The 26,290-nt window shown below is 35.2% G+C and overlaps 1 protein-coding gene across 1 annotated transcript in view; it reads right to left on the bottom strand.

The window, feature by feature from the left end:
• LOC111046742 (serine/threonine-protein kinase greatwall) overlaps positions 1-26,290 on the bottom strand; it is a 61,345-nt gene that overhangs the window by 33,125 nt on the left and 1,930 nt on the right. The window contains exons 3-11 of the mRNA XM_039420056.1: positions 21,467-21,567; positions 16,897-16,988; positions 15,916-16,037; positions 14,439-14,545; positions 13,555-13,652; positions 11,133-11,368; positions 9,158-9,177; positions 7,855-8,110; positions 6,029-6,208 (exon numbers count right to left, since the gene is read on the bottom strand). Of these exons, the coding sequence (XP_039275990.1) occupies positions 6,029-6,208; positions 7,855-8,110; positions 9,158-9,177; positions 11,133-11,368; positions 13,555-13,652; positions 14,439-14,545; positions 15,916-16,037; positions 16,897-16,988; positions 21,467-21,567 (1,212 nt within the window). The remainder of the gene's footprint in view (positions 1-6,028; positions 6,209-7,854; positions 8,111-9,157; positions 9,178-11,132; positions 11,369-13,554; positions 13,653-14,438; positions 14,546-15,915; positions 16,038-16,896; positions 16,989-21,466; positions 21,568-26,290) is intronic.

Below are 26,290 nucleotides of genomic sequence, written 5' to 3'. Positions count from 1 at the left end.
CAGGTAAAGGAACGACTGATGCAATCCACGCAATAAGGCTGTTGATGGAAAAAGCCCGAGAAAACAATAAAAATCTCTGGATGGTGTTTATAGACCTTGAAAAGGCCTTCGACCGGGTACCAAGGACATTAATATGGCAAGCCTTGCGATATCAAAACATTCCTGAAGCTATATAAATCTCATCCAGGACATATATGACAATGTACAAACATGTGTTGGAAGTACAGCCGGTCAATCAAAGATTTTTGGTGTAAAAGTAGGAGTTCATCAAGGTAATGCTCTCAGCCCAATTTTATTCAACATTACAATGAACTACCTTACTGAGAAGATTCAGAGACCCCTGCCATGGAAACTGTTGTATGAAGATGATGTAGCATTAATATCAGACAGCGTAAAAGAAATACAAGATATGATGGAGCAGTGGCGAGGAGCTCTTGAACCAAATGGGCTGCGCATTAGCAGGACCAAAACCGAGTATATGATGTGCAACTTCGACCCAGACACATATTTGGTAGGACAAATCCAGATCTCAAACTAGATGGCATCATACTACCTAGAGTGAGCAAATTCAAATACCTAGGGTCAGTAATTTCAGACGATGGCACAATAACAGCAGATATAACACATGGAACAACATCTGCATGGAACAGATGGCGCGAGTTAACAGGTGTTCTTTGTGATCCAAAAATGCCCATTAGAACAAAAGGCAGGGTCTACAAAACATGCATACGACCGGTTTTACTTTATGGAGGCGAAACATGGGCTTCGTTGAAAACACATGAGCGAAAGCTTCATACTAAGGAAATGCGCATGCTGCGGTGGTCAGGAGGAGTTACCCTTAAAGATAAAATCCGTAATGAACATGTACGTGGCAGTTTTAAGGTAGCGCCTATTGCTGAGAACAGTCCAGGCTGAGATGGTATGGTCATGGCGAGGACCCGACGATCACGTGGTGAAAAAGTGCCTCTCCATGGCTACACAAACAAGAAAAAGAGGTAGGCCAAAAACTACCTGGATGACGAATGTCCAGAAGGACATGAAAAATTTGGATCTTTCTATAATCGGAAGGAATGGTGCCTCAGGATTGGTAAAGCCGACCCCACATAACGGGAAGTGGCGAGGATAAAGAAGAAGAAGAAGAAGAAGTCGAAAGTGGCATCTTTCTACAGAGCTGTAGATGATTTATTTGTCAATGAGTTCAGATTCATATTGTTGGTTGAATATCATGAAGGACACATATTATAGTTTCTTATTTATAGCGTGCCGGTATGGCAGATACCGGTAATATAGCAGATAATATAAATAATTTTATTTCAATATAATATTAAAGTTTGTATAATCAATAGTATTCCATTTTATTCATCATTTTCAACTATCAATTTCGAGTAAGGCTAGCTTCACACGCATTCGGTTTCATTCGGTTCGGTTCGTTACCGAAAACGAATGAGGCTTTCATACAATCATGTCAGGTTTTAATTCGTACGGTTCTAATTAAGTATTTTCTTCTCAAACACAGCTGTGTTTGGATTTTCACAGTTATTGCTGGTATATTTAAATATAACAGCTGGTGTTTAATTGTAAGATGTTATTTCTTGAACAACAACGTTTTAAAGTTAATTAAAAATTGTGAATTATCTGAATAATTTATTTTTGATTATGTTTTATTTTGGATGTTCAGAAAGATTATTTTTTAAATTGAAAATTTGTTCCTTGTTTTGACACATGGTTAATAGGTTAAACTTCATCTCTTCTCTCCATTGATGAAATCATGTAATATTCGTGGAAGAATAAAAAATAAAAATTCTCCCTGAGTTTTAATTTATATCTTTCATATTTTTCTAGCAAACTATTCATAAAAAAAAAATGTTCCTGTAAACTAACAGAAATGAATTGGCCATATGATTTTGACTTGGAAAATTTTGAAACAGACAATCACGCTATCAGGTTATTAAAATAAAAAGAAGAACGGCAAGCGTGTGTAAAAGACTTTGTTTTTTCCTGTTTCCCTAGCAACGAATTCGAATATGATGAAACCTATTCGTGTCGAGGGGGCGTTCGGTGCTATGCGGTTGCTATTCGGTACCGAATTCAAACCGAATCATCGTTTCACACTTATCGGAATTTGCCGAAAACGAAACGAACCGAACCGAAAGTGTGTGAAAGTAGCCTCTCGATAGCAACGAATTGAAACCTGATGGAGTTTATTAGAGTCAAGTGAGCGTTCGGTTCTATGCGGTTTCTATCCGGTACCGAATTCAAACCGAATTACCGTTTCACACTTATCGGAATTCGCCGAAAACAACCCGAAAACGAAACGAACCGAATGAGTGTGAAACTAGCCTAACTGGTCAAGCAGTCAACGGTTCGGTAAATAGAATTTTTCTGTGCCAGGATGATGATGATTCTAGAGCCAGGATGATGATCATAAATAATATTTGAATTACTAACCTATAAAATAGATAACGCAAATTGACCACCTTCTTTGATCTGAGCAAATTATATCTGAGCCTATAAATATCTTAGTTTTGTTTCCAATACAGTTAGATACTAGAAGGAGATTTAAGAAAAAATGATATTAACATTATGTTTTCATAAATTTTATTCCCTGAATATGGTGGAATTCCCCAATATAAGAATATTACTAAAACTAGTGATAACTCCTATAATAAACACTTTTAATAGGCCTATTTACTTTTCTGCCTTTTTCATGTTACTACAAACTAAGAGGAATTCATTGCTGCCAAAAAATGATAAATGTAAAATAGGAATAGACCCAGTTTGTCTTTCACTGTTCCACTTTGGTAGCGTCCGTAAAAACTGACCATTTTTTGTGAGTGGCGGCTTTCAGTGCAGGCGGAACTCCGGCGACCCGTTTATTTAATATTTTTCAAGTTTTCAAGTGATTACTAAGGTGGTTTGTTTGATTTATCTCCAATACTAACATTCTAATTTTTAAATTTCTTTTTATTATTTTGGGATCAAAAATATCTGTGTTTGAAAGAGCTTACAAAGCCTAATCTTTTTTGGACTAATTTTAGATCAAAATTCGGGAATAAAATAGTAAGGTTTACAAGCCTGTTTTTTTTTCATTTCCAATCATTCTATGATTAAGTGTTTTTATCATTGATGATGATTATAAATAATATAAAACAACTTGAAACAAAAAATATGTTAGAAATTTATTAAGAATAAAAGTTGTCACAAAACATTGTTTTTACTTTTTGATAACAAATGAAGTGGTCTTCATAACATTTTTTATATTTAATTTGAGACAGAATCGATACCACAAAGTCCATGAATTTATTAAAATGGAAATTGGAAAATTTAAAAATACTTCATAAAAGTTTAGAGTTGAAGCCAAAAGTTTTAGCATAATCTATATATATAAAAATGTTATGTTGGTTTGTGTGTAATGCAAAAACTCCAAAAGTACTGGACCGATTGAGTTGAAATTTTAACATGATATAAAATCCGCATCAAGGATGGTTTTTATCTACTTTTTACAATTTTCAGGGGCGCTACGCTCGCCCGAAAATTTTTAACTTTTTGTTTATGGATTTTTCCGATTTTTGACTTCACATTCGGGGTCAGCTCGCGAAAATAAGTCGATTAAAAAAAAAAAAATTGACCGGGCTCGCAGGGTGGCCCGGGGGGAGGGGGTGAAACTTTGGCCATTTTTGGCCAGATTTGAGCTGAGCGCTGCTGCAATCAAAGTGCAAAATCTGACCGCTAGATAGCGCGCATGTTTCAAAACGCAGCTTCAACAGGTTCGTGAGATATAGAGTACCGGTAAACTACACTCTTGATTACCGTATGTTTTCCGGTACAATTATTGGATTTCAATTACTTTCGCAATTCAGAACAAAGAAAGCATACCGATGCTTTTTTTTCGATAATAAATTCGTGTTTCAGTGCAAATAATCGTGTTACTTGTGTTAATATTGTAGTAATTTCAATCAGTGAATGGATCGATACCGGTACCGTGTTACAATCAATTGGCGATTCAGTCGATACTGTGAGTATAATCTTATCGATGTAAATCAATCTTGTAATGAATAATAACTATTGAGGCTTTTATTCTTGCATTTGTGTATTCATAATTTCTCAATTGTCAATGTTTCATAATCCTCCAAACCTTAGTTCATAAGCTGATCGGCTTATCTTATAGTTTCAATATCTTATTTCTATTTCATATTCATGCTATGTTTCCTTCTATCATAAAACAACGAGAAATAAAAAAAAATTCTTATCTCTTTTCTACTAACATACCGGCATTTGACAACGGTGTTGTTGATAATACGATCTGGGCTGTGTTGCATGCTAAAATACAAAGTAGGCTAATATTTTAGTAGTCAGCTGGTTATTTGATCATATAAACAAAATGAAGGGATAGATTATAATAATATATTAGTCTATCTTTAGAATTGTGTGGTCTAGATTTAGATGTGGATTGCTTTTCACATGGACAACTGTATGTTGCGTGTTCCCGAGTCGGCAAACCAGATAGTCTTTATATTTACGCAGACAGTGGAAAAACAAAAAATATTGTATATAAACAAGTATTGCAAAATCAAACTTATATGAAATGTATTCTTTGTTTTTTCTCATTTCTCAACCATTCGCAAACAGAGAGTGAGAATAGGGAAAAATCTGAGTGCAGAAGAAGGCCTTCCTGTAAAATTCGGCGTGCCACAAGGAACAGTTCTTGGTCCGATACTGTACCTCATCTTTGCCAATGAGTTGTGCTCACTCGACATTGGTGGCAAGATCATTGTCTTTGCCGACGACACAGCTGTGATATTTCAAGGCAACAACTGGAACGAGACTTTCATAACCGCTGAATTAGGCATGGAAAAAATTACACTTTGGCTCCACAGTAATATCCTGACTCTCAATTCATCAAAAACTAAATTTCTAGCATTTTCACTGACGGACTCCAAAAAACCTGTACGAAATACAATCAAGTTACATCACTGCAAAATAAATCGCATAGACTGCAATTGTCCATCAGTAGAACGATACTCACACTGATACAGATACTCACACTGGATACGTTAAAAATTGTATATCACGCATTGGTAGAGTCAATAGCAAGATATGGAATCCTGGCATGGGGAGCTACGTATTTCTGCCATATCAATCCTGTTTTTAAAGTCCAGAAACTCATCCTCAGAATAATGGGACAGAAACATCCACTCTACCCTTCAGATTCTCTATATGAAGAGCTCCAACTACTGAGCATCCGACAAATTTACATTCACAATTACTCACATTCATCAGGAAAAACACGCAGTTCTTTCTCAACATGGACCACACCCACAGCACGCGAAGAAGGAATATTGATCTAGCAGTCCCCAGGATGACAACAACTGCCGCCCAGAGAACAGTCACATACTTAGGACCGAAGATTTACAACAGGCTGCCAATGGACATCAAGGAAATGGTACTGGTTAATATATTTAAAGCAAAAACAAAAACTTGGATAATTGAAAATAGAATAAATTATAGTGAAGACCTTATTACAAACTAGATATTATGAATATTATTAATTCATTTTTTTATCAATCCTTTTTAAGAGACTATTCTCAATATTTTTTTCTTTTAGAATCTAATTATTTTCCATCAATAATTTTCTATTTTATATATAGGTATTCATTTACTCATTTTAATTTCTTTTTTCTTAAATTTTTTTCTTTTTTTCATTTTATTTCTCACATAAACATTATTTTTCCTTTTAGTTTTGTAATTGCACAATAAACCAGATTTAACAGCTCACATAACACAGATGTTCATAATTTATTTAACAAGCATAATATTTGTGGTTTCCCAACACATATTTTATATATAGTGGGGGCCACAGAAAAAAAAAACATTCAATCACAATGTGCCACTGCGAAGCGTGGCAGGGTACAGCTAGTATTTTTATAATATCATTAATAAACATTATCAAGCAATAAGCGAGTAATGATTGTGTATAGAAACGTAGATAATTTTCTAATCAACTGTAAATAATTGAACGCATAATTACTTGTTTTTGAGAACGCCCTTCAAAGGGCTCTCATGCTGTATTGACGAATGGCTGTACATCTCCAGCTTACTGATCTCTTGTGTGAGCTGAGTATGAGTATTCACAGAAATTTCCCCAAGAGGTGTTCTAAAACGTTTAGAAGATCTGTCGTCTTCAGTCGAGTTCATTCGTTTGTAGGTTCTGTACAACAAAAATATCAACCGTAAACACATAAAATAATTTTATGAAATTCATATTTTTACAACGATTGTGGTCATTTTTTTTCAATAACGTTGCATCTATTTATGAATTGGAAAAGAATGACAAATTAAAAATCCATAGGGCCCACAGCTCAATGCTGAAAAAGCAACATGCAAGCTCAAAGTAATCCTCTAAAATAACACAGACTGATTCAAACTAACAAGGAAATTACTAGATAGAAGTTGGAATGATTATTAACTTATTGTTTAAATCAAGCAATAATTTTTCTTCTTCAAATTATTTTGAAGGAAAATGAAATTATTGAAAAGATCAGAAATTTATTTGTAGGAAAATACAATCATCATTCCAAAGAAATACTGTGTCAGAATTATAAATAATAATACTGAGGGTGAGGCCCACATAAGCTCTTAGGCTTGTGCTTGTATATTGAGTGAGAGGGATGATGATGAGAGATGAAGACTAGTAGTTCTGTGAACAGTAGACCTCGCGCTAAGTAAGTTACATTGACCTGTTGTTATGTTTTCTCAAAAAATAATAAATAATTTATCAATTTAAAATGTCAAGAAAAATTCCTAAATAACAGAGCTTTCTGTCCTATTGTACCGTGACGTGTCGTCCCGGAATGTGAGTGTAAGCGCTGTTATCAGGTCTGGCTGCAACTGCCTACAACGTTGATGGAAAGATACAATTTTCAAGATGTTAGATGTTTTTGAACGGGTAGTATTATAGTCAACTGTCTACTAACGTTAATGGAAAGATACATTTTCAAGATGTTCGATGCTTTTGAAAGGGTAGTATTATAGTCCACTAGACAGCTGATTTATGATGACGCGCAATTTAAAAAGGAACATACCTGTCAAATTTCATGAAAATCTATTACCGTGTTTTGCCGTAAATGCGCAACATAAAAACATTTAAACATTAAGAGAAATGCCAAACCGTCGACTTGAATCTTAGACCTCACTTCGCTCGGTCAACTACTTTTTAGGTAGTCGGGACCGACGACTTATCGTCTCCTCCGAAAGACGGGGTGGCCGTATCTATGTGATTGTGCTGTGGTCAAAACTTGAACTAGAAAAAAATAGAAGGTATATTCACAATACCACAATACCCCTGTTGTTTTAGCCAGCTAAAGTGCTATTTGATAACTCTGGATTGTGAACGACCCATCTAAAACCAACTGCTATAAGCTAACTGCAATAGCGATCCAAGCGGATAATTTGTGTAAATCAAAGATTATAACCTCATTTTTGCTACCAAATATGACCAAAACAAATATGGCCGCCGTTTCAACAGAGTTAGCTAGAGTTAGCAGACTGAAACCTGCGCTATCTGCTATCTCGTCTGCTAATTTTTTTCTAACGTACTACTACCTATAGCATTGAGTTAACACAAACTTAGCAAATAGCACGAGTTAGAGAATATTGCGACTTAGCCAGCTAACTCCAACATTGTGAATACCCAAAGAATTATTGTTGTGACTAGTGAGTGATATTATATAAAAGCGAGATTCGTGGCATCGAACTTAAATTGAATCATAGCTCCAATCATCCTATCTAACACACTGAATAATAATTAATTTTATAAACTGTTAAATCGATTTTTCAGTTATTTTATTTCTTTACCTCGATTTTGATATGGAAAATGAGAGGTCGGTTTGAACGGAGTATTCAGCATCGGTTGGGATAGTGTTGGAGTTGCAAGTGTAGTAGGAGCTTGAATTGAAGCTCTCATTATGCTCAGCTAAGAAGCTATTCACTCCAGACAGATGACTATGACTATGACTTTCCTCAGACTCATACTCATCAGTTATATTCAGGCGGTGTGCTTTCGCACTCACTGGAGTACCATCGTTCGATCCCTGCAAAATGTAAATCGAAACTGACATTAACAATTACTTAAAGACGTAAACAAATGAAAAAAGAACATGAATTTTGGTCAATCATAATATAATACATAACGTTATATAAAATTACACAAAGAACAGATACAGTTTGGTAAATTAAAAATGTATAACTACATAGTCGAAAAAATCTTCAACAGGGTTTTTAAGTAGCAACGTATCCAATTTCCTAAGTAATAATAATTCATGAGTGTATTTAGAGATGCAGTCAGATAACTTTACACCTTCTTACAAATTATACTATGACTATTGAGTGATTTATTTAATGTACAATACTGAAAGCTAATTTTCGCTGTATTATGTATGTTGTGTGAGTGAATATCTTCATTGAGAGCGATTACAGATGATTTCTTCAATGAGTATGCAGCTAGTTCAAAAATGTACAAAATGAGCTTACTGTGATCTAGGAAATTGCTCATGATTCGCACAATCATTTTTGCTACCAAATATGACCAAAACAAATATGGCCGCCGTTTCAACAGAGTTAGCTAGAGTTAGCAGACTGAAACCTGCGCTATCTGCTATCTCGTCTGCTAATTTTTTTCTAACGTACTACTACCTATAGCATTGAGTTAACACAAACTTAGCAAATAGCACGAGTTAGAGAATATTGCGACTTAGCCAGCTAACTCCAACATTGTGAATACCCATAGAATTATTGTTGTGACTAGTGAGTGATATTATATAAAAGCGAGATTCGTGGCATCGAACTTAAATTGAATCATAGCTCCAATCATCCTATCTAACACACTGAATAATAATTAATTTTATAACTGTTAAATCGATTTTTCAGTTATTTTATTTCTTTACCTCGATTTTGATATGGAAAATGAGAGGTCGGTTTGAACGGAGTATTCAGCATCGGTTGGGATAGTGTTGGAGTTGCAAGTGTAGTAGGAGCTTGAATTGAAGCTCTCATTATGCTCAGCTAAGAAGCTATTCACTCCAGACAGATGACTATGACTATGACTTTCCTCAGACTCATACTCATCAGTTATATTCAGGCGGTGTGCTTTCGCACTCACTGGAGTACCATCGTTCGATCCTGCAAAATGTAAATCGAAACTGACATTAACAATTACTTAAAGACGTAAACAAATGAAAAAAGAACATGAATTTTGGTCAATCATAATATAATACATAACGTTATATAAAATACACAAAGAACAGATACAGTTTGGTAAATTAAAAATGTATAACTACATAGTCGAAAAAATCTTCAACAGGGTTTTTAAGTAGCAACGTATCCAATTTCCTAAGTAATAATAATTCATGAGTGTATTTAGAGATGCAGTCAGATAACTTTACACCTTCTTACAAATTATACTATGACTATTGAGTGATTTATTTAATGTACAATACTGAAAGCTAATTTTCGCTGTATTATGTATGTTGTGTGAGTGAATATCTTCATTGAGAGCGATTACAGATGATTTCTTCAATGAGTATGCAGCTAGTTCAAAAATGTACAAAATGAGCTTACTGTGATCTAGGAAATTGCTCATGATTCGCACAATCATTTCTGCAACACCAGAATTTCATCAACCCAAGCAGAATTACCCCATACAAGCAAACAGTATTTAGCTATAGACTGGTAAAAAACAAAAAAGCCATCCTAGTTCAGTAACTATATACATTGGTGCATGCAATCTATATTGTAGTTCTGATTTTTCAATATATTATTTGGGTACTTAAGAGAAGTCCAGAGCAATTTCTTCATGCAAAATTTCCTTATGCTAGATACAGGGTGACCCAAAAATCTCGTATTTTCGGCTCATTTTCCAGTTTTCAGCAATCATTCGGAACTCTCTATCTCCAATGAGTACTGAATTATGATTTTTCAAAAATGAGTGAAATTTGAAGAAAAAATCAATTATGATGAATTTTAGTTTTTGATCAACAATATCTTCCGATTGTTACCATTTACATGTATAATTCAAAATCCCTCTGGGCGTATATTTGTGCTCTACAATCGGAGATCAGGTAGAGCGCTCTATCTCATATAGATTTCCAGGAACACCTGACTACAATGCTCCTTGAATTTTCAGCTTCAACCATCATCACCAACTACATAGTCTTCACATTGATTGATTGATATTTCGCACAATTACATAAGTTCATAAGATTATGTTCTATGAGAATCACCCGTTAGATGCACTTCATTTCAGTATTTCCTAGTAGAGAGGCGCGCTTAAGGACACCTCAAGGATCAAAATTTCAAACACATAATTTTTGACACAGTGCTCAGATTTCATTCTTCTCGTCTCGTAAATGCGCAACATAAAACATTTAAACATTAAGAGAAATGCCAAACCGTCGACTTGAATCTTAGACCTCACTTCGCTCGGTCAACTACTTTTTAGGTAGTCGGGACCGACGACTTATCGTCTCCTCCGAAAGACGGGGTGGCCGTATCTATGTGATTGTGCTGTGGTCAAAACTTGAACTAGAAAAAAATAGAAGGTATATTCACAATACCACAATACCCCTGTTGTTTTAGCCAGCTAAAGTGCTATTTGATAACTCTGGATTGTGAACGACCCATCTAAAACCAACTGCTATAAGCTAACTGCAATAGCGATCCAAGCGGATAATTTGTGTAACTCAAAGATTATAACCTCATTTTTGCTACCAAATATGACCAAAACAAATATGGCCGCCGTTTCAACAGAGTTAGCTAGAGTTAGCGGACTGAAACCTGCGCTATCTGCTATCTCGTCTGCTAATTTTTTTCTAACGTACTACTACCTATAGCATTGAGTTAACACAAACTTAGCAAATAGCAGGAGTTAGAGAATATTGCGACTTAGCCAGCTAACTCCAACATTGTGAATACCCATAGAATTATTGTTGTGACTAGTGAGTGATATTATATAAAAGCGAGATTCGTGGCATCGAACTTAAATTGAATCATAGCTCCAATCATCCTATCTAACACACTGAATAATAATTAATTTTATAAACTGTTAAATCGATTTTTCAGTTATTTTATTTCTTTACCTCGATTTTGATATGGAAAATGAGAGGTCGGTTTGAACGGAGTATTCAGCATCGGTTGGGATAGTGTTGGAGTTGCAAGTGTAGTAGGAGCTTGAATTGAAGCTCTCATTATGCTCAGCTAAGAAGCTATTCACTCCAGACAGATGACTATGACTATGACTTTCCTCAGACTCATACTCATCAGTTATATTCAGGCGGTGTGCTTTCGCACTCACTGGAGTACCATCGTTCGATCCCTGCAAAATGTAAATCGAAACTGACATTAACAATTACTTAAAGACGTAAACAAATGAAAAAAGAACATGAATTTTGGTCAATCATAATATAATACATAACGTTATATAAAATTACACAAAGAACAGATACAGTTTGGTAAATTAAAAATGTATAACTACATAGTCGAAAAAATCTTCAACAGGGTTTTTAAGTAGCAACGTATCCAATTTCCTAAGTAATAATTCATGAGTGTATTTAGAGATGCAGTCAGATAACTTTACACCTTCTTACAAATTATACTATGACTATTGAGTGATTTATTTAATGTACAATACTGAAAGCTAATTTTCGCTCTATTATGTATGTTGTGTGAGTGAATATCTTCATTGAGAGCGATTACAGATGATTTCTTCAATGAGTATGCAGCTAGTTCAAAAATGTACAAATAAATGCCATAATGACAGCAAAATGAGCTTACTGTGATCTAGGAAATTGCTCATGATTCGCACAATCATTTCTGCAACACCAGAATTTCATCAACCCAAGCAGAATTACCCCATACAAGCAAACAGTATTTAGCTATAGACTGGTAAAAAACAAAAAAGCCATCCTAGTTCAGTAACTATATACATTGGTGCATGCAATCTATATTGTAGTTCTGATTTTTCAATATATTATTTGGGTACTTAAGAGAAGTCCAGAGCAATTTCTTCATGCAAAATTTCCTTATGCTAGATACAGGGTGACCCAAAAATCTCGTATTTTCGGCTCATTTTCCAGTTTTCAGCAATCATTCGGAACTCTCTATCTCCAATGAGTACTGAATTATGATTTTTCAAAAATGAGTGAAATTTGAAGAAAAAATCAATTATGATGAATTTTAGTTTTTGATCAACAATATCTTCCGATTGTTACCATTTACATGTATAATTCAAAATCCCTCTGGGCGTATATTTGTGCTCTACAATCGGAGATCAGGTAGAGCGCTCTATCTCATATAGATTTCCAGGAACACCTGACTACAATGCTCCTTGAATTGTGAAAAAACACTTAATTTTCAGCTTCAACCATCATCACCAACTACATAGTCTTCACATTGATTGATTGATATTTCGCACAATTACATAAGTTCATAAGATTATGTTCTATGAGAATCACCCGTTAGATGCACTTCATTTCAGTATTTCCTAGTAGAGAGGCGCGCTTAAGGACACCTCAAGGATCAAAATTTCAAACACATAACTTTTGACACAGTGCTCAGATTTCATCGTACTACACTTCATTCTTCTCGTCTCGTCAAGGCGGTCCAAATTCATGCATCATAAGTTAAATTCTATCGATTTAATCGCTTTAACCACTTTTTTGCCAGTAATGCATGGATATGAAATCAAGAAACAATTAATATGATTGGTCAAAGTCATGGAAAAATAGTTAAACATTGTGAGGGCGTTAGAAGAATTTATTGTCGAGATCCAGTCATCAGGCTCCAGTCAGTATTATTCAGCTTCTTAATTAGACGAGGCAGGCTTTTTTGGTAAAATAATTTTAAATTTATATTTAAAAAGGAAGTAAACAAATTATACGAAAACAATTATTAATTTCATAATTAACTCGTTGTTTTTGGACTGGGATAGTTCTTATTCCAGAGTTCAGGATCGAGCAGTGTGGCTTGTTGCTCCACGAACAACATAGCAACATTATAAGAGTTGCTATGAACGCTGTGAATGCTTTGTTTTTAGGTGGCGTCATTTCCTAGAGCAGGGATGAATTCGTTCGTAGAGCACCACATATTTGGCAATCTGCAACCTTATTCTATGAGGCTACTTGAAATCTTGAACAGTACACCTAGAACTACCTATCCCAAATTTTGTTTTTTTCATGAGTTTGATGGAATATGCTGCTGAATGTTATGGGAAACATGCATAGATTCCAATGGATGACATTTAGCAGATGTAATATAAAATGTTGTTCAATTATTTTAAAGCAAATGGCAACCATTTACTTTATATTTTTGATCATTGAATTGGAAAAATAAATTTTATTCAAGACTTAGTCACCTTTGAAATTTTTAACGTTTCACTGAAAGACCCAGTGAATCTTGGCAAATGAATTAATTTTTCGCATTATCAAAATTTGTTGATAAAACAAGACTAGAATATTCAGTCATCATATTGTCTCAGATGAATTTATAGAAACTTGTACTTACAAAAGAAAGATGGGATGTAAGTGATAAGAGTTGCCCAGGCGTTCTGATTTTGCTTCCCTGATAAGGCGTTTGATTTATCAAGTCTTCCATTACAAGGTCTGAAATTAAATACATTGAACAATTTATGATTTGCCAATTAATTATAATCATTCAAAATAAATTGAATATAGGATTAAAAATACACAGATACACATGCTACTTATTTATTTGTTTTAATTGCCGCTTGACTAATTCTCTAATTAACTAATTTCAAGAGTAATATAGGATACAAAACTGAATGTTCGGCAGAACGTTTTTTGAATTAATACATAACTTTCAATTCTTTAAATAGTCATAAATCCATTATAATAATTATCACTAATATCATCAAAATGAGTCACTCTATATTTTCAAATCATATCTGGTTCGAGTTTAATAGAACGAAGATTTACATTTTTACAAATTTTAACATAGCTGCTAGGCTAAACCAAAACAACAATCTCTTTATTACACAAATTATCATCAAAATCTAAAAAAATATTGTTTAAATTAATATATTTTCCGTGGTGAAAATTCGGTAGTGCATTGTGTATGGCTCGGGGTGATTTTATGATAAAAACAATATCTTTCCTGGTTCTACAATGATGATAATTAAAAAAAAACAAAACACTATACAAGATAGGTATAAATCATCCTCAGTTGATTTTATCCTTATTATTAAGGGTGAGATGTAACAAGAAATCATCAAATATTCAAATAATAAAATAGCACATAATTTAAGTTAATCTTGCAAAGACTACGTAACGAAATTAAAACTTCTGAATGCGAGAAAAAGTTATTATTCTTGAACAGGCTTAACTGGGAATTCACTTAATCAAAAATTGCCGAGTGAACAGTGCACATACCTCGATGCAACGCGATACGACTCAATCCGAAATCAGTGAGCTTCAAATGACCAGTAGCTGACAGCAGCATGTTATCAGGCTTCAAGTCCCTGTGCACTATACCATGCCTGTAGACAATATAATAGCAGGGAATAAATTCTATATGAAGTAACAGTATGTGAACTTAAACCCTACAGAGACACACTTACTTGATGCTAACACAGTAGACACACTGGGGTGTTGAACACCCAAATTTAATTTTGCATGTTTCTTTGAAAAATATAGAGAAAAACAAGTACTTGGCCCATAATTCATCATTTCTTAATCATTTTTGTTCCAAGTGAATATAGAAATCGAAAGTCAATATTTATACTAATTTTATGTGTATATGTTTTATAATGACCATCAATTGCAACAGTTACCTTGAATATTAGTTTTTTTTAATGTATTGATGAGGCTGGAAATGAATCAGTCAAGGCAAGTAGAAATAAGTATATGAACATAGAAAAATATGGTTTGTGGAATACAACAAAAATTGTAAGCTAATCAAGGTCTTTGTTTTCTGTATGATTTTAGTCATCACATTCACAGCAAAATTTGATGCAATGCTCATCACAAGTGAGCCTATGACAACTAGCACATCTGGTTTTAGTATTTCGGTCTCTGGTTCGAGGGCAGAAGCTACATCGTGCCTGGAGAGTAGGCCTCGCATCTTGTTTCACATTTTTTACACCCAAAATTTCAGAAATTGAAGTACGTACGTTACGCCTAAGTGTTGGAAACATCACTTTCTTCATATACAAAATCAGGATCATTATCGGAGTCATCACCAAAAATATCTAAAATACTTTCATTGTCACTGTCCTCATTCTGGAGTAGATCTCTAATGTCATCACTGCCTAAAGCCATAGTTCTATAGTCAATACAAGTAAATCTTTGTAATAAAAGTATTTGATGAAAGTCGTAAAAGACACTCTGGGGTGTTAGACACCCCAAACGAAGAACAAGATGAGCTGGTGACCTTGTAGAATGCTTTTACTGAGAGTGGTGGAGAGCAGTTGACAATGCTACCAACCTAATTTAGACTGGGCAAAAATTCTCATCTGTTTGTTATCGTCAACTGCAAAACAGAAGAAAAAAATCCCTGGGGTGTGAAACACCCCAGTGTGTCTCTTCAGGGTGAAAGCAATATTCTAAAATGAAAATACTAATGAATGTATTGAAATTTATTCTCAGTTAAAGATGAATTCCACCGTATTGCAGATACGATTTGCAGAATCTTATTGACATTAGTCAATTTAGATTACAACAACTGATCAGCTGATGAAAGTGAAATGCGCGAGTTCGAGGCGCTCAAGTCTGTACCCAGCTTGATGCTCAAAGGTGAAATGGCGGTCTAGGTAAGCTCAAACTGTATTACTATAAATTACATTATAAAGTTCTACAAAAATGTAAATACTATAGTTAGCTTGAATGGCTGATTGTGTGGGATACCTACCTATGGAGATATCTTAGAGCCAGCACCACCTCTGCACTGTAGAATGCAGCCGAGGTTTCATTAAAGCACCCATACATGGCCAACAATGATTTCAAATCCCCTCCAATCATGTATTCCATCACCTGTAAGAGTAAAAATGCAATTTTCTCATAATCATGCAATAATATTTTTTAGGAATAATTCAGTTCTAAATAGTGTTTCAAATGAATTGAAAGATGAATCCAGCAGTTCTGACAAATCTACAGAGTCCTGATCTTAAATTGATTAAAACATGCACATTACTATTGGAAGCAAAACTTGAAATGATCATAAGAGACAGTACTATTTTTCAGGAAATTGAAATCAAGAAAGAGGATATTTCAATTAAATGAGTCAAAATTATTTGATCAGTATTATTGATAGCAAACTCTTTTTCACCAATAATCTGTAATGCATGGATTAACTTGTATTAGGAGACTAAATTGCATATTATGTTATAATAATTAATTATCAATCTTGTTATTCAGTAAGAAAGTTGCAGTTACTATTCTTAATTATTTCTTCTGTAATTGTAAAGACTCAAGTGCCTGAAGATAGTATAATATGATAGTATGTCTACAAAATTCAATTTATGAGGAAATAAATTAGAATTCTCACAGAACTTAGGTTTATCAAATTCAATACAAAAGGGACATAATGATAACTTTGATATTTCTCTGAATTATTTGGATCACACATTTTTCCCTAATTTCTTTTGATTTCTCGACCACACTATTCTTTTTCAAGATACAGTATAATTCACTTTTTTACTTGAAAATATAATTCGCATCTTCAGTCCAATCTGCTGCATTTTCTTGTAATTTTGTATTTTATATTATAGGCCTAGTTTAATGTAACACTGTACAATAATGAATTGAAATGGTAGCTGCTGAAAAATATATTGTTTTAGCAGGACCCAAAATTCATTTCGATTTAAATTGCTTGATTGATTGAGTACCTTACCAGATAAACACAAAGAGGTGTTTGCAACGAATAGAAGAGATTCACACAGAAGGGGCTTCGAGACAGAGCAAGAGCATTTCGTTCGTTGACCACTGTGACAAAATACAATACACTGAATTAGAACAAAAAATATGATGTTTCTCCATAAGGAATTAAATGGTGGCTGACAATTTTTTATTCGTAAATTGAGATTGGAATTATTATCAATGAGAAATTAAACAGTAAAACTTGACAATTAAGGTTGTTTGAATGGCTTCCTTCCTTGGCGTTGGAGGAGCATAGATCAGGAGTTTGACACTCGTAGCGCTCAGTGTAGTGAAGCTTGCAATGCAATCTCTCTCTTCCCCCACTTTACCACCAGACCACTTCCCCTCGAAAAAGAAGGTATTCGAAATAGTAAGTCTTTCATGAAAGAACTCACCCCCAATGAAAAAATCTATTCACAGTTGCAGGCTTCCGTAACTAATTGATTGTTGTAGACTGGCCTGAAAATGTTCTTGGCCCTTGAAGCCTCTTGAAGAGGCTAGCCACTTACTGTGAGAAGATTCACTTTCAACTGTCAGCAATCCTCATGAATAACATCAATGCTTCCCATTCAGTCAATGCTGACCGACTCAGGTACTCTATTAGGTAGTTCACTTTCAACAGTCAGTATTGCTAGTGAATAGCACCAATGTTTCACCTTTAACTAATGCTGACACTGTCTCAGTGTAAAGCTGCTTGGTTGTGTGTCAGCGTACCTAATAAATAACATCGAAGCTCGTCACGTTCAACTAATGCTGACATTTTAGAGTGAATCTCACTATAGAGCAGCTTGGTTGAATGGCATCATACCTCGTGAATGATATCAATGCTCTTTGTTTGGTAGGAAGTTTAGAAACACCCCCTGTGTTTTGTTCCACAGACGTTTCAATAGGTACTCAATATGAATGTTCATACTGAAGCACACTGCCAATTTATGATGTCAGAATAGTGTGATATTCGTAGAAAGTCACTTGTTGCAAATCTTGAGATTGACACTCAAAACTAAAACTGCTGCAACAGTCGTATGGGAATGCGTGAAATAGTCGAATTATACATGAAATGAGAGATAATTGAATGCTCTACAATCTCGTGATTAGCACATTCTCGTTTCATCAATTGTTGAAATGTTATAAGACTTGAAAGAGCGAAAATATGGAAGAGAAACTGGTTTTTGGAAAATGCATCACTGTTAGTAGAACATAAATATCTCGAAAAGTATAGGATTTATCGAAAACCTCTACCAAACAAAACTTGTAGGAAATTTATTAAGCTTCATTTTTATGTAGTTGATTATGTCAATAGAACACATTGTTTCCAAGATATTTGCATGTAAGTAATAAGTGGAAAAAATGTAAAGGACAAAACTTGTTGGTAATTTTGTAAGCTTCAATTTTTCACAAAATACAAATGTTCCTAAGATGCATAGTTTCCGAGATATATTGGAAAAATGAAAAAAAAAATTACTCTAAACTAAATCTACTACAGGCAATTATTGGCGCGCCCACCTTTTATCTGTCAAAACAGAAGTCACCCATACAATGCTCACCACAGTCAATGAATACAGAACAGTGTTCTGTGTTCAGTATTCATTCACAGTCTGCTTATTGGACTGTGAGCTCACTGTCATTCTGCTACTGTTTTACGTTACCGGTACTGTAATCACGGTGCAGAAAATGGTGTTTCAGATCACAGTCATAAGATTTTAGATCAGATCATAAAGATTTTTCAAGATCATTTTGAAAATGATCCAAATCATGGCATTGGATTCAAAGCATAACGTCTCCCATGTTTACTTAATAATCAATATCGGGGACCGAGCTTCGCTCTGGAGTACAAAAGCATAGAAATCTGGTGTGGCGCACTCACACAACTTTCCTTGCCGTTATGAAAATTGATCAACTGACGCTAGTGTTCACGCGCATTTCAAGTCTACTATTCTAAGATCTGAGCCAGCTGGTGACAGGACAATAGCGCCGCAGACACACGAAGTCTGCTATATCTTCATAGTGAATGATTTAATAGAATCATCAGTTGCCAACAGTTTGCAATTGAATAATCTTATTTTCTCGAATTTCGAGCTTATTTTCAATTTTAGGTGAAAATGTTACAAAACATTAATTGTAGAGATGTTCATGCTCAATCTTTTCCACTTGAAATTTTCTGTTTAAATTGTATATGAAGCCTGATAATTGGGAATCTAAAATCAAACTTTGCATAGATGGGGCGAAGCTCCTGAAATTTTCACAGATATGGGACTTGTGGCAGTTGATATAGCTTATCAATGACAATTTTAGGTATGAATTTGATAAAAATCGTTGGAGCCATTTTCGATGAAATCGCGAAAAACCCTGTTTTTGACAACATTTTCGTCATTTTAGATAGATAGAAGATAGAACATAACAATGACTTTTTTAGGTATGAATTTGATCAAAATCGCTGGAGCCGTTTTCGAGACCCTGTTTTTGAGAACATTTTCGCCATTTTAGCCGCCATCTTGAATTACATTTGATCAAAATTATTGTTCGTGTTGGATCCTTATATTACAAGAAATTGGGGTACCTTTGGGAGACCTAGTTCAATCCAATCTTTATATTATAAACCTAATATGTTCTGAATTTCGTGAGAATCGTTAGAGCAGCTTTCGAGATCCGGTGAAATACAAACATAAAAAGATCTAAACATCCAAACATCTAAACATAAAAACAGAAGTTGCTCGTTTAATAGTAGGCTATAGGATAACACGGACTTTTCTTAAAACTTAGAGAAGCCCGTATAATGCACCACCGCCTAATCTATAGCTCAAATAGACCTATCAGTACTATATAACCAATTTATACCCAATTTTCAATAATCCTTCAGAAAGAAGTTATTTTCCATACGATTTAAACAAGCTAAGTGTTGTTGTCCAAAGAAAGTTATTCCCAACATTATTTTGTTGAGAGCTTGGTTTTGTACTTATCAAGTGTTAAAAGTTCAAAGATGAAACATAGGTCCTAATAAATAACTTGATTGGTGTTATAAATGATGAAATAACGAATATCGTTCAAATACCAAAATTATTATATTGCCTGAGTTCTGAGTACAAGTTAAAAAAGCGCAAATTTGTATAGAACAGTTCACACCGAGCTTACTCCAGTATTTCCTAATACCAGATTATCCTACTTTATGGAAATATGAAAATAATTGAAAATTGAAAAACTTCTGTTGAAAATAAAATCAACAAACGTGATAATATAATACAATGATTTTAAATACAGAGCAAACTATACAAAAATAAATAAAGAAGCATAGATATGCCACAATTGAACCACAAATTCATATTATTTAGTGTACACACTACTCTGTTTCAGTTCTATTCACTGGGAGAATGCAAACATTTCCAACTACCAAAAAATTTAGTGTTCACATTGAATTAACAAAAGTAATAGTATAATAGAACAGTATGACATTGACAACGTCTGGCACAGTGCAATCGGTCACAAAATCAGGAAGCAAACCTGGACGAAAGGAGTCCCCAAGGTCATTACTCCCGGCCACTCAGCCAGTCTAAGTCTACCAAGGAGACAGCTACCGAAACTGCCCCACTCCTACCTCCCCGATACTTTACGCACGCACGGTGCTTGCGCACGAGCCCAAGTATAAACATTGGCTTGTTCAACCAATTAACGTTTCTAAACGGATACTTATAATGAGAAACAAAAAATTGCATTGGCTAGCGAGTTAAACCCCACGTATGCTAATATAAATAAAAAACTGAAAATTTCACTGTAAAACACAATAAAAAATCGATATTTTGTAAAAAAAAAAACATGAATATTTTGTAATTAAGAGTAGACCACTTGGAAGAGCATATTTATTTTGAAGATAATTGTCCTAAAGTTTCATTACTGTGGTGTTTATTGTTTGCATTTGCAGGAAGTACGAAAAATGCTCAAAATGTACACTTCAAGGTCACACATAGGCCACAATAAATTTTTTTGAATTTTTTCAATAGCATATTCGGTTTTGACTCAATGAACTTTAAAGCTTCCAACAAAAAAAAGTTGAAATTTTTTGTTCAAACAGCCTTAAAAGCAATTTAATAGCTAAACATTAGTTACCTTGAGATGATTTATAAATTGGTTATATTCTAAGATGATTTTCAAATACAATATTTCAATATAAGAGGGCTCACTTAATATATATTAAGGCAGAAGTTGAATTTCTCAAGTCTCTACATCAATTTATTCTCTTATTTATATGTAATAACGTTTTAGCAGCAGGACTTTGGGAAAGTATCTAAATTCGGGAAAGAAATTCGGGAACAAGGTGCTCTCTCCCAATCATTTCAATGATGTGATTTCTTGTAAAAATAAAGAATACAAGAACAAGTAAAGAATACACAATTAATTAATTTAACTGAGCTGCTAGATGTCATGTTACAAACTACCCACAAACAAAAATCTGAAATTTATTTTAGATAGAATCAAATTACTAAAATTGAATGGAAATTTTGAACAGTATGTGGTGTGAAATGATAAAATTTATTAAAAAATAATAATGTTACCTTGGGAAGCCATGTTTTTATGTATCATTTCACATTTTTTCATCACTTTTATGGCGAACAATTGATCTGGATTATCCTTTTTGCACCCAAGAAATACTTTGCTGGAAACAATATAAAATTTATAAGAGATTAGAGTGAAACATATTCGAAAAAACGGCTAGGTTTGAATAGTACAAAAGTATCATCACCACTAGAATTTCAGTCTACAAATAAAATATATTATATTAGGAGCCCGATTCACAAATTTGATTTGCTTTTTCACGGAATTCACATTATTTGAAAATACAGTAACTAGAACCCGTGTTTCAATTCCTGAATAAAATTATTTAAATTTCAATCGAGTAGCAATTTTTACATTGCACAACAATATATGAGGAATGGGGTTACCAAACGCTAATGGTGAAAGAGTGGAACAGTGGACAATGAATAATGATCACTCACTTCTATTTGACCCAAATCAAGGTCCATCTTTTAATATCTTTTAAAATTATAGAGAACATGTACCAACCCAGACAATGTATTCATAACAAGTCAAATCAAGTCAAATCAAGTTTATTCATCCATCTGATACAAATTTACATAACATACGGTAAATTGTAATCACTTATAAATACATTTCATCATAATCAATGTGAATCAAAAACTACAGATTTTTCACAAAAATAATTTGCTAATTTCTACAGAATTCAATTACACTAATTAATTTACTACAAACTTTATTAATAATAATTATTACACATATATATATTTCCCTGTAGCCTACAGATGGATGTAAGAGCTTACATAGGCAACATAGGCCTGTGCGTAAGCTCGGGTAATTAGTACAAAAATATTATAATATAGGATGTTCAGTAATTAGGTACTTTGAGAGTTAAATATTATCAAAAAGTTATGCTCCACATGCAAGAAGGGGGGTGGAGAATTGTACACAACCGAGAAGTGGTAAGGACAAACTCACAGTCTTGGAATGCAAAATAGTTTAGTACAAGGGATTAGAATTCATCAATCAATCAATATAGTTGAATAACCTGCCAGGCCGATACAGCAAATGTAAAGGTTAACTTCCCCATGGACATGTCCATTCAGGTAGAACTAGACGCGTGCACCGCCAATTCTACCAATCAGCAAGCCCGCGTCTTCATCAGTGATGTTAAACAACCATGTCTTCACACGTCTCTTGAAGATAGATGCTGAATCCGAATTCAACAATTGACCTTGGTTAGAAAACAGACGGAAGTTCCTGAATAATACATGTGAAATATAAAAGCAATTCGTTGTGGAAAAGGTTAATGCCTGTTGAATTGTGTTGATGCCCACAGCTGATGCATATCTTGTGTTATGAGAATGGTCGGTTTGTGTATATACATTGCTAATAACATTGATATTTAGATACTCATTCAACAAGCAAATCTTTGATTCCCTCCCAAACACCTAAAAAAGGCCTCTAATCTTGGAGGTAATTCCATAAATCAGGGCAAAGAAGGTTCCCCTCAAACGAAGATTCGACTTAAAAAAAGGAGATAGACCTCGTTCGCAAGCCATATGGATCTGGGAATCGTAAATCATCAGCCATCTCCAGCAGAGTAGAGTTAGTTCTTGAGTTTGTTTAAAACTACCTTCTTCAGCACCATTCCTCGTGGATGTAATCAACACTACATCCCAGTCTTCACTGATGATCTCCAGCAGCAGAGCAAGGACTACATCGACTACTTCAATGCTAAACCTTTCTCAGAGAGAGTTTATAAATAAGAAGAGCCAATCTCTTAAGCTGCGTACAGACTTTTGTACCACAGACACGCGCATTTCGCTTTCCATCAGCTGAGAATATTTGTGTTTGTACAAAGACAGTGGGATTCAGATATAATGTGCTGATGAAAATGAAATGCGCATGTTCGGGCGCTCAAGTCTGTACGCAGCTCAAGATTGCTAATTACAAAAAGAAAAAATGGTGTGAGATGCTTAATGGTGTGTTGATATGAAGTGGAATAGTTTCAAAGCTTGATAATTTGTTCGGAGGCTAAACTATGAAAATCAACCACAAAGCCTCCACACCAATATTATTTCTAAAGGTGACTCAGTTACTGATTGAGAATGGTAAACCTGTAAGAATCAAACATCTTCCAGTATTCAGTAATACAGTATATTCAGTCCATGACCGGCAGTCGCCAGACAGACCTCGTCAAATTTTAAAACAATTTATTAGAACACAAATAACTTGAAATGGCTGCAGATAAGTAGTTTCATGTGGCTCTGTAGATGGACTGTAATTCTAAATTATGAAACAGTCTCAAACTGTTCTACAAGTCCACTGGTTTCACCATCTCTCAGTGAGTACAGAGGGTAGTTAATGCTTTTCTCACGTACCAGCCTACAAAATGTCCCATATTCCAGCTAACGAACACAAATCGGCAGTCTGTTAAAAAATTTTAGCGCCTGGTAGCATTTTAAGGGGTAGCATTCATGTGCTTTCGACAGTCTGGAGTAGGGCAGGCCCCGTCTCCTGGTATTGTGGTGGTGCAGCTGGCCCCTCTCCTGGTAGGCATGAACCTCACTCCTTAGGAGCCGTAGGGAGCTATATATGTACTGACTGTACATTGTCAATATTTACAGACGTTTGAAAATTGGCCGGTAGTGCTCCAGATAAAGCGATGACGTGATGACACGAAGAACTTTCTTCTGTAGAAGGAGAATCCTTTCACAGCTACCCGCATGGCCCCATAGTACTATTCCATAGCTTATATGACTAAATGAACAGCCCATGGTAGGCTGAAATTGAGTAGTTGGCAGGCACATGTCGCTTCAGTTTCTGCATCAAAAATGTGACCCTGGCCAGTCGATTGCACAGTATGACAATATGTTGTTCCCACGATAGAGCGGGGTCCATCACGAAACCCAAGAGTTTGACCTCCGCCTCACCACGAGCCTGCAGACCACGCCTTGAGGTGCACAACAGGTTCTGTGCTTTCCCCTCATTCAGACACAGTTTATTTGTTTTAAGCCACTGGGTAGCCTCTTCTACAAGTAGATTTGACTGAGCAACAGGATAGATGAAGTTGGATCCGCATCAAGAACACTGAAGGTATGTAAGGCTAAATATTTGATGGTGTCTTCAATGAACGCCTTCTCCATCTTAGTCCCACTGCAAAATCCTAGCTTAAGGACTTGTTGAACAACAAAATAGCTCGTCATCTCGTAACGGACTTGTTGAACAACAAAGGAAAGCATATCTTCCATATGGATTGATAAATAAAATAATATTGCTGTCTGTAAGCCTCGGAAGGATTCTGAGTGTCAATGCCCAAAATCCTATCGTCCAATCTCACTGCTAATCTCAAGTCTAGTGTCTAAAACCTTTTCATCCTAAACAAAATATTCACTGTGCTGAATAGGAAACAATTATACCTCAGAAAGCTGGGTTCTACCCAAGAAAATCATGCACTGGCTAAGTTTTGAACTTGACTAAGTATATTCCATAGAAGGCGGATTTCAGGAGATAATAGATTAGTGATCTAGTTGTGGTTGATTTGTCTGTGGCCTGACACTATCAACACAAAGGAAATGGTCATTGCTACAAATACAATGTACAAGCTGGTGGGCTTTCCTGGATTACCAATGCCAGCACTTTCAGAATGATTCTGTGTTTTTCAGCTGTGGAATAAAGGGAATATTGCTAACATTCACAAAAAAAGATAAACTGATAATCCTACAAACTATAGATCAATCTCTGATTCCAGTATTCTCAAAGGTTATATAAATGAAGCTTAAGCAACAACTGGTGGAGTTCTTTGAAGGCAATAATCTGCTGACCTCATCTCAACATGGATTTAGGCATGGACGCTCCACTACCAGTGCTTTGCTGGCATTGACCTCCAAAATTCAAAGTGCTTTTGAAGCTAGGGACTCTCTCTGCAGTAGCGATGTGTGACCTCAGTAAGGCTTTTGAGTGTGTGCCCCACGAGCTCCTGATCATCAAATTTCAGAGGTATGGCCTGGGTGACACAGTCCTAAGGATGTTAGAGTCCTCCTACCTGTGGTTCAGCTTGGGGTGCTAATATCCAAATATCCAAAGTAGTGATCAGGGCCAGGTCTTCCTGGATAGATCGTGGATAAGCTACTTCCAGCCTATAGAGTGTGAATCATGGAGTCCCACAGGAAACTATTTTGGGCCCACTGCTTTTTATTCTGCGTATGAACAACTTTACAAGCAACCAGAGTACAGTAATTTTTGTGGATGACACCACATTGATCTCCAGGTCTTCTTCCTTCGTGAAACCTCAACTTGGTTTAGGAGGCAAATCTGTGGTTTGCTACAAATAAGTTGAAGGTAAACGAGAAAAAGAAATGCATCCTTGTCTGTTCAATGAAGATGCACGCAGCTGCAGGTGAACGAGTCAATCTGCTTGATGGAAGACTGTCTTGGAACCCCCACATTCACAAGGTGTGTCTCAAGATGTCTAAAGCCATTTACATTCTAAGACGGCTGGGTTAAAAGGACGACCAGAACTGCCTTGTGAACGCATACCATGTCATTTGATGTATGGAGTGCTCTTTTGAAGGCATATTCATGCCGTCCAGGATAAACTGTTTATGCAGAAGAGAGCACTGAGATTGGTGACTTTCGCGGGCTAAAGGGATCACTGCCATCCACTTTTCAAAAGCCGTGGCATTCTCACAGTCTACAGCCAGTACATACTGTGTTCATCGAGCAGCTGCGAAAAAAGAGTGAGATACACAACCACAACACTTTCTAACTTATCATGCTGCCAAACTGGAGAAGCGCGATGCAGACTGGCGGGGACCCAAGGCAGCTTCCCAACTCGGGTC

Source organism: Nilaparvata lugens, chromosome 2 (genome assembly GCF_014356525.2).
Source record: "Nilaparvata lugens isolate BPH chromosome 2, ASM1435652v1, whole genome shotgun sequence".
Taxonomy (NCBI): domain Eukaryota; kingdom Metazoa; phylum Arthropoda; class Insecta; order Hemiptera; family Delphacidae; genus Nilaparvata; species Nilaparvata lugens.
Note: the sequence above shows the minus strand (reverse complement) of the source record. Positions and strands in the feature narration are given on the sequence as shown.